Source organism: Ciona intestinalis, chromosome 9 (genome assembly GCF_000224145.3).
Source record: "Ciona intestinalis chromosome 9, KH, whole genome shotgun sequence".
Classification (NCBI taxonomy): Eukaryota; Metazoa; Chordata; class Ascidiacea; order Phlebobranchia; family Cionidae; genus Ciona; species Ciona intestinalis.
This window is the reverse complement of record NC_020174.2, coordinates 5,143,732-5,152,772: the sequence shown is the minus strand read 5'-3', so window position 1 is coordinate 5,152,772 and position 9,041 is coordinate 5,143,732. Positions and strand designations below refer to the sequence as shown.

The 9,041-nt window shown below is 36.5% G+C and overlaps 3 protein-coding genes across 6 annotated transcripts in view; 2 read left to right on the top strand and 1 right to left on the bottom strand.

Moving 5' to 3' along the window:
• On the bottom strand, positions 1 to 1,821 carry LOC100186615 (transmembrane emp24 domain-containing protein 1-like). 2 transcript variants are annotated; one of them, XM_002131416.5, is made up of 4 exons: positions 1,592 to 1,821; positions 1,421 to 1,518; positions 888 to 1,086; positions 1 to 579 (listed from the first exon to the last, which is right to left on the bottom strand). In XM_002131416.5, the coding sequence occupies exons 1-4, from the start codon at positions 1,754 to 1,756 to the stop codon at positions 361 to 363; spliced, it is 681 nt and encodes a 226-aa protein (XP_002131452.1). In that variant the 5' UTR covers positions 1,757 to 1,821; the 3' UTR covers positions 1 to 360. The 2 variants fall into 2 exon arrangements, with proteins under 2 accessions (XP_002131452.1, XP_009859742.1); XM_009861440.3 differs by having other exon boundaries at positions 897 to 1,086.
• A 320-nt stretch (positions 1,822 to 2,141) lies between these two features.
• LOC100184231 (60S ribosomal protein L12) lies at positions 2,142 to 4,035 on the top strand. Its single transcript, XM_002131525.5, has 6 exons — positions 2,142 to 2,285; positions 2,355 to 2,517; positions 2,844 to 2,935; positions 3,321 to 3,418; positions 3,645 to 3,746; positions 3,972 to 4,035. The coding sequence occupies exons 1-6, from the start codon at positions 2,249 to 2,251 to the stop codon at positions 3,975 to 3,977; spliced, it is 498 nt and encodes a 165-aa protein (XP_002131561.1). The 5' UTR covers positions 2,142 to 2,248; the 3' UTR covers positions 3,978 to 4,035.
• A 4,057-nt stretch (positions 4,036 to 8,092) lies between these two features.
• The window catches only part of LOC100180322, an 8,688-nt gene continuing 7,739 nt past the window's right edge, over positions 8,093 to 9,041 (top strand). Inside the window, exons 1-3 of one of the 3 annotated variants that reach the window (XM_026836026.1) lie at positions 8,093 to 8,266; positions 8,499 to 8,555; positions 8,838 to 8,890. In XM_026836026.1, coding sequence (XP_026691827.1) covers positions 8,531 to 8,555; positions 8,838 to 8,890 — 78 coding nt within the window. In that variant the 5' untranslated portion in view covers positions 8,093 to 8,266; positions 8,499 to 8,530. Of the gene's footprint in view, positions 8,271 to 8,498; positions 8,556 to 8,837; positions 8,891 to 9,041 lie in introns of all 3 variants that reach the window. The other 2 variants (XM_026836029.1, XM_026836027.1) reach the window with 2 other exon arrangements.

Here is a 9,041-nt window from a genome sequence, read left to right as displayed (position 1 = left end):
TGTGGAAGGCTTGAAGTGTATTCTTACAACAAATGAAACAGTATTATTACAAACACTCGATACTTTAAAATCAATCGCAGTTGTGTAACAAATTTGACCAAATATGCAGGTACAAAAAATACTTTGGTTTGCAGCATAGTGTAATTGAATTACTAATTCAGTTTCAATCTTAATTTAAGTGCTTAACAATTTCTCTTCAATTGAAAATATGGGTACAGACAAGTTCTAATTACTGCAGTTACTAATATAAATAAAGATGAAAGATCACTTTTGTACCACACTCACGGTTTCAATAATAAAAAGAAGTCTATATAATATGTAGGGTGTATATTGAACATGCATTACGCAACCATATCTTCACTAAGTGCGCACTTTCTGCTTGTCGTTGAACATGTTCCTGACCATAAACACTTGCAGAGCGAAAACTGACAGCATGACCACAATGTTTGTGAGTGACCAGAAGTTAATTCTCATGAAGTTTCTTTCAACTACATTTCTATCCTTTGCTTCAAAGGCACGCAGCATGACTTGGTATTGAGTGATCTTGGCGTTGTTGGATTTAATTGAATCAAGACTTTGCTGTGACAAAAAAGAAAAGTTCTTGTTTGGGTGTTGTACCTGGCTTTTAAACCAGAGAAAGTAAGAAGTGCCAAACATAATAAACTTAAAAGTGTGAGAGTGAATGTTCGAAAAGAATCTAATTGTGGAAAGAAAATCCAAACAAAATTCATTGTTGGGATTAATCAAATTAAAAACATAGTTTTAATGACAGTGCATCAGCTAAAACGATCTATTAAGTCTGACCACTGAATATTATATATATCCTGCCCACCCTTCACCGCATGCAAACTAAATATCACCATGCGGTATTGAATAATACTTCCTACCCCTGCTACCTCCAGGGTGGCCAGCTTGTCTCCATAAGTTTCATCGGAAGCCACAAACTTCTTCCATGCCTCGTCATCTTCATCCATTCCCCCCTCGTTGTTGTCGATGATAATCTCAAAGAAGATGGTTTTACTTGTGATGCGACTGAAAGTGTTGTCGAAACAAACTTCATAATCTCCTTGTTCAGTCGGGTCTATCCTGGTAAATTTGTAGGTGGTTAATTCTACTGTGTGTGCGTAACATTCAAACATTTTATTTGACACCATTTCCCACACAATTTATCTTCAGCGTGTTGTAACAACTGTTGTTTTGCTTTTGATTTCCTTCTCTTCGTTGTTTTTAAAATACTGTGCTCTTTGCTAGTAAATATTTGTGTCTGTGTGTCACATGGATGAATGAATAATGAAAACACATGAGTAAATGTAACTGGTTTATCTTAGCGCTTTGGAAAAGTTTTTGATTTTTTGGTATTGTTATCCGTAGAAGGTAGAAATATGGCTGGTAATTGAGAGAAATATCATCTTATACATACGTGTGTATTCCATCATTTTTTCTAAATTCTGTGACGACTGCAATTGCTGATGGTGCAGATATTCGGAAATCAATATCCAATTCACCGCCATCAATCACCTAGCAACAAAGTGAACAAAATTTAAGAAGTTAAATTACTTTTAAGTTATATTTGTTTACAGAAGAATGTTACCTGGTATTCAACATCAATGCTTTGACCACTTTTCACCGACTGGTAAAAACATTCTTTTTTGCCTGCTGCCACGAGTACGGTAAGATCATTATCACGGTAAGCATAATTTCCATTAATCCAAGTACATGCAATAAGCAGGGTAACAACTACGTATTTTGATAACATTATATACAACTTTGTACAACCACCTGTGAATTTGTACTGTACATTTGTTACTATATATTTGCGAAACAAGTTACAGCAAACAGAATAAGTGATTTAAACAAAAGTATTACTTTTATTAAGTACATACGTCGATTCTAGGTAAGAAAGACTACACCGACTATTTGTTTTTAAACGCCTGCGTACATTGCGCTTCCGCTACGTATCTATTCGGGTTACAATTGCCACGTAAGAGGACAGGTGTTAATTTTTGGTTTAAAAACGAAAACAAATAATTAGAGCAAAAATTAATAAAACATACTATTTTTGTTCGCTTAACATAGATTTGCTTTATTTTCACCGGCCTAAATATATATTTCGAATGTATTAAATAGTAGGGGACGAAATAAATTACAATCGTGATTACCAGAACGCGGGGAAGTCCTTGCGAAATTTGGTTTGGTCGGTCCTTTCTAAAAAGTCGTGTAACGGGAAAGACTAATATCTACTGTTATCATGCCTCCCAAGTTCGATCCAACCGCTATTCACTACGGTAAGCTATCTTTACCAATAGATGTACCTTGTGATTAGAAAACGAGTTAAATTTGTGTTCAATTTTAAGTGTACCTCCGAGTTACCGGTGGGGAAGTTGGTGCGACCGCTTCGCTTGCTCCTAAAATCGGACCACTCGGTCTCAGTCCCAAGAAAGTAGGAGATGACATTGCCAAGTCAACCCAAGACTGGAAGGGATTGAAAATTACTGTGTGTTTGAAGATCCAAAACAGGTACGTCGGTTTAAATTGTATTTACGATTGCATTCCATATAGTGTTGTCTGCTACGTTTTCATACACCTATTATTTACTAAACTTCCCAAATGATGACAAAGTACGGCGCAGTGAGGTTTTGTTGTTGCTTTAAAGTCATTTATGCTCAAATAAAATAATACTTATTTATCTTAAGTTAATATAATTAAGCTTTTTTTTCTATTGTATAAATGACTTTTTAAGTATTTCCAATGATCATGTAACCGAACCTGATGGGAAATAATCATTGTTAAAACTAACATTTTCGTTTAATCGTTCCTTTGTAACAAAATATTCACTTCCACAGACAAGCCACCGTGTCTGTTGTCCCGAGTGCGGCATCTTTGGTGATCAAAGCCTTGAAGGAACCACCACGTGATAAGAAGAAGGTTAAGAACAGTAAGTTGCCTTGGCACTTCAGTAAACCCACTATAAACGATCACCATCACCCATCTAGTTGTTAACTGGTTAAAGTTGCGTTTGTTTATATGGTTGGGTTTGCTGTAATGTCAAGGCCTTGGTTGGGGTTGGCGTCCTATCCACACATTAAGTGCATCAAGCCATCGGTGATCCTCACATCGATACCAAAGAGATTATAAATGCTCTGGTTTAGTAACAACTGAATCTTTTAAATTCTTGTGTATAAAGTTCTATGTGAATTGGTCATGCAGAAACAATGTTACTACTCCAGACCATTTGTTTGTGAAAATAAATATTTACTAAATGTTAATATACATTCTAAATAACCTAACCAATCATAACAAGTACGTTAATGTACCCACAGTCAAACATAATGGTAACATTACCATGGAGGATGTTTATGGCGTTGCACGTATTATGCGAGAACGTTCAATGTCGCGTTTCTTCTCTGGCACAGTCAAGGTAAATATTGGTAGCTTTGATATCTTCTGTTGCTCCTCTAAAAACTGTTCTGTGATATTTTCTGTAGTTTGGTGTTTCAATTTATAAATTAGTATGTTTGTGTACAACTGTACAACGTTGTGGTAATATTAATGTAGAATTTAAATGCATTGCTGTGTTAGTGTGATGTGTAAAATAAAATTTACAAAGTTCTTAGCCTAATATTCAATTTTAACCCTTGTTTCAGGAAATTTTAGGAACTGCCCAGAGCGTTGGTTGCACTGTAGATGGTAAACCCCCCCATGATGTCATCGACATGATCAACGACGGTGAAATTGAATGCCCCGATGTAAGGACATAATATTAGTAGATGAAATAGTAAAAAATCTTTTAACCTTTTTTCTGGTATGAATTTGGAACACAAACTATTTGCTATACTGTTAGATCAAATGGGCCATGCACATTTTGTGCTATATTCAACTATATACCTAACTGCTGATTTTGTTGGTGTGATGCTTTGTTGTATAGCTATGTATTTAAAACATTGTCTTAACTCCTTTCCATTCTCTTTCAGGAGTAGGTCAACTGATAAGCGCAAGGGTAAGAAATGTTAAAAATAAAAAAGTTTCGCAAAAAAATATTGTCTTTACTGCAAGCTACTGGTGTCAGTCTAAATTTTAATGAATATAACTGGCTCTTTTTCTAGAGACTGGAAAAGGCTAGGCTACTGGTGATAACACAGGTATTGTGTTTCGTATACCTCTTGCCAGTTAACGGGTTACAACAAATGTAGCTTTGTAGTTGATTGTTTTTGTTTGGGTAATTGCATGACAAGGTAGTAGAAGATCACGAAAGCGTGCCTATTAGTTTTAGTAAGTATTGTGTTACGCCACCTCCGCAAGTTATTGTAGTTCGGCTAAACAAAGTCGATAAGTGGTAAGTTTCTAACAACAACAGTCAAACTACTGACTAGGGTCGGGGAAGACAAGACACCTTTAGCACATTCTATTCGAATATACTGATCGTGTTTTAAACTGCTAACAACGATCTATGGAAGTCGTGAAGATAAAATTCCCTGAATTGGTAATTTTTGACAACAATAGTCAACCTACATATCCAGGGTTTTTGTAACTGTTATCTGGTGTTAGTGGAATAAACGATGGTTTAATTCAGAGATACATAAACGATTATGTATCTCTGTTTAATTCAAGTAAATGTTCGCGTATAAACCTATATTTCTAAGCATATGTTTGGATTTCAGATATCTTTAATACGCTGGCGGGAAATGGGACACATTTTTATTCCATTTTCTCGTCCCAATTGGTATTAAACAAAAAAAAACATTAAAAGAAATATAAAACCGTAGTCTCACGACTCCGTCGTTAATTATTTAAATTTTAAAACAGGATCAGGATATTTGTATGTTGCGTGGTAAAGGTCTCCCAACTCCAGTAGGGTGGGGGAAGAGAGGACACCTTTAGCCCATAATATCCAAATATCTTAATCGTGTTTTAAAAATTTAACAACGGTCTGTGGGAGTCTTAAAGATACGGTTTTATAAATCTTTGGATGTTTTTGTTTACTACCTAACACAACAAGAAAATATAGAAAAATGTGTCACATCTTTCCTCACCCTATGACCACTTACGTGCTCAACAAGAACAACCGAAACGAATCTATATGATCACTTACGTCTTACGAGCTCAATTATACAGTACTAAAGTTAAAACACAGAGCAACCGAGAAACGTGGGGAATTTAAATCCACAGCGTCAATAGGTTTGATTGGCCGACGTCTCCCGCTTTTCGTTGATTCCCCGGGCAAGTAAAACGTCGTCCTTACAACTCGTTGCAACTGTACAAGGCAGTTTGGATGAAGCAGGGACAAAGCTATCACTGTTTGGGTGAACTCAGTACAGGATTAAATTTGTTTCTTCTGCAAGAGTTAAAGTTAAGTACTATTGCTACTGTTTAGTATTAATACTTAATTATACACTATTTAATGTACTTGCACTATAATATGACTATTTATGAGTATATAGCCTATTACATAAGTATGTGTGAACCTATTATAATAATTTTAGTTATGTGCCTTGCGATTGGTATTCTTATTTTATTTTTAATCTGTTTTCATATTTAACAAATTTATTTTAGGAATTCTGTTACACGAGTCACTCGCGACGTGACCCCTTTTACAGATTCGCTGCGTTACGTCACACACAATACGTCTGTATGACATCGCGTCGTAACCGCTTCGTTATTGCTCGCAATTGTTACGTCATAGCTAGTTTCGCGCCCACACGTTTGCGACGTCACATTGCGGTTTCTTCTATACGCTTGCTTTTCGCGACATTTTTTTCCATGGGGCCTCATGCGCGCTTCGAGTCGTTGCAAGGCACATTACTTACACTTTAATATTAATTTTAATCTCAAATATATTCGTGCTGTTACCTAAAGTGAAGCACGAGGATCAAAGATTTGGTAAAGTATAGATCACAATAGGCATTGTTACGTACACCAGTTCTTTTCTAGATGTTATCAAAGATGTGACGTCACGAAGTGGTGATGACGCAACAGAAGAACCTACTTCGTAAGTTGTTTGGTTTTGTCACAATCTTGAAACAGATTTTTTTCGATATTTTAGAGAATGGTATGTGACGTCACGAAGGATCAAGAGGAGAAGGCGCGATTCGGAAATAAAGGTAATTGTGACGTCATTATAGCGCAAGGTATAGTGTATATTACTTTTACTATATATATATATAAATTAGTAATATTTTGCCAAAGTTAGTTCTCAAAGTGATAAACGTTATAGTTTCCAAAGCAATAAACGTTTGTTGGAAAGTTAAAACAAATTATACACCACCATATGAAACGAATAGAAGGCAAGATGGGTTCCGTTAGACACATATTATCCCCAATTTCTTAACAATTAAGAACATTCCTTTATATACAGTATCATAGCTATGGTTATAATTCTGTAAATACTCTTTGTTTAATCACAAATCGGTTGATAAAAGACCTGAACCATTTTGCCCCAATAACCTAAATTACTGTTGTTCTGCAGACGAAGAGCAAAGACGAAGACGACGATAAGGATGCCGGTTTGAGGTTTTGCTTAGGCTTAGGAGTGTGTTGTTGGGGTGTGGTTGCTGGAGCACTCTTACAGTGTTGCCGGATTTGTGTTTGTCTCTCATATTTGCTGGACCTAATGTTGCCAGCCTTTTTGCCAGTCACTACTTTAGTGCATTTTGCATGTCACTGAAATATTTGCAATGAAACTATATGGCAAACATCTTGCTGGATCGGATTTTGTTGTTGTACACGTCATTGTGTGTTTCTTCCGCAAAGGTCGATTCCTTTAGCGATTCTGCATTGTCCTAATCACTTGATAAGATCGGCGTGTTGGTACACAAATACTTGAGTAATATCCACGCGCATTATAATATACACGCAGTTAAACTTTTTAAATTGTATATCTAATATCTCTCGTTTTTAAAAAAGTTAATTGTCCCCGTTTAACCTGTTGCTATTTTTTACAAAAGCCTAATTGTGACGCTGGCCACGTTACAGTTACGCTGTACGTCGATGGGTCTTTAGGGTCCAGCGTTCGGTGCGGTTACGTCACGGTTCTAGACTGAGTTACGTTACCGTTGGGTTGTTGCGTGGACGTCGCCGCCAGTGATGCTACGCTATAGTTTTAGGTCACTACCGGCACAGTGATGCTACGCTCAATTACTTAGATCACTATTAGTGCGGTTCGTAACAACCTGACGCAGTTTCATGACGGTCGAAGCCGTGCTTACCATCCGAACGATATTATATTGCGTGAAGATACGACGAGAGTATCGCGGTACCAACATGGCGACTTGTCAGGTGATTGGGAGATGCGGAGCTGTTATTGGCTTCGACTCCTTGTGGTCGAACATTGAATGATTTGTACACTGCAGCTGATTATCCTTCAGGATTTGAGCCATATTTTCTTTGAAGATATTTCAATGATTTGTCCGCATTAACTAACTTTTTGTAACCGTCCCATTTTTGGTGATGATTGAGCTGTTGCGTGTATTGCATGCTTATTTGCACCTCGGATTATTTTTGTATTTTTGTCGTTGTGTCGTGCACATGTGTATGTGCATTCGTTGTATCATTTTTGTCTATTGGGGTTTCTTTAACCTGCGTGGACAGTAACATCCCGCAAGGGTTTCTCACCTAAGTAGAAACCCACTACCATTGGCTGGGGGCTTGTCGTGCCGTAGTGGCTTTCCACCAACGCCAGCCACATAAATTATGAAGGTATTTTAATTCTGTTTTAATTTTTCAGAAGGCAGTTGATTCCTGGAGGCCTTTAGCGACTGATGTTTCAATTTACACCGCTATATTAATGGTATTATCGTTAAATTCGAATGCAGCATAATAAATACATCCGCAGTTGATTTGTGTGTTTTGTTGCTCTGGGTGAAAACATTTTATGTGCGACACGTTTTTCATCGATAATAAATAAGCAGCTGTACTTTAGATAGTACATAAGGTACCCCATGGCCTATTAATGCTATTAAGTAGGCCCATAGGCTGAAAAAAGCTAAAAAGCTTTCCTAGCTCTGTGTTTTACCGGGGAATTCCCAAATAATAAATACGGGGAATTTTAGTTTTTGGACATACGTTTTTGTTATTGGCACGAGACAACGTTTTTGTTATTGGCACGAGACAGTGTTATTACTTGTTTGATAAAATTCTGTTAGGTTTAGGGTCAGGTACCTCCATTCCAGGACGTAATAATTTCGACAAATTAATTGACGTAGTCGGTGTACCCAGGACAAACCTAATAAACGAAACCCAACACGCAAAACAGGAAATGTGAATGTTTACCGTGAGTAAGTTAGCGGAAGTAATTAAACATTCAAAAGTTTCGATGAAGCATCCTGCGAATACGTAAAAATACAACGTCAATCTTGTCATTATAATAATACACATAGCAACTAGCATAGAATGTATTATACTATACACAGGTCCCAGTCGTAACTTGCCATCAGAGACAACTACAGTGTCTTTATATTATTGTTAGTTTAATTGGTTTATAACTTTTATATTTATTGTTGTAGGACCCTTATTGTAAATGTAGGGGCTTATAGTAATGGCGTCATCTCATGACTACAGAGGTTGGTTCTGTTGTGTTTACTGTTTATGTAAATTAAATGTACTATTAATACTTACAAATATTATGTAGATAATTATGTGGTGTGCAAAATCATAATAACACCCATTGTAGAATAACTAGTAGGGCCTGCCCCCCATAGCTATGTTTGAAATACAAAAAATCATGCAATATATGGTGAACTCCCACTAAGTTACTAAATTTTGATTCAAACAAGTTACTATGCAATTAGAGGGAAATGCAGGCTGAAGTGATGGACTAATTGGTTGATTACAACTATTTTTAGATGATGCAACAATGAACAACCTCCCAAAAATTGCGTCAGATTCATCTCCCTTGGTAAGAGTTAAAAGGTTACATAAAATAATTCTACTTTAAATAAACAAATTATTAACAAGCCTACTGGTTATTCAAGTATGAGCTTATATCAGAACCAAAGGATACCAAGTTCAATGCTCCACTAGTGTGTGTTTCCTAACATTTTATGCTT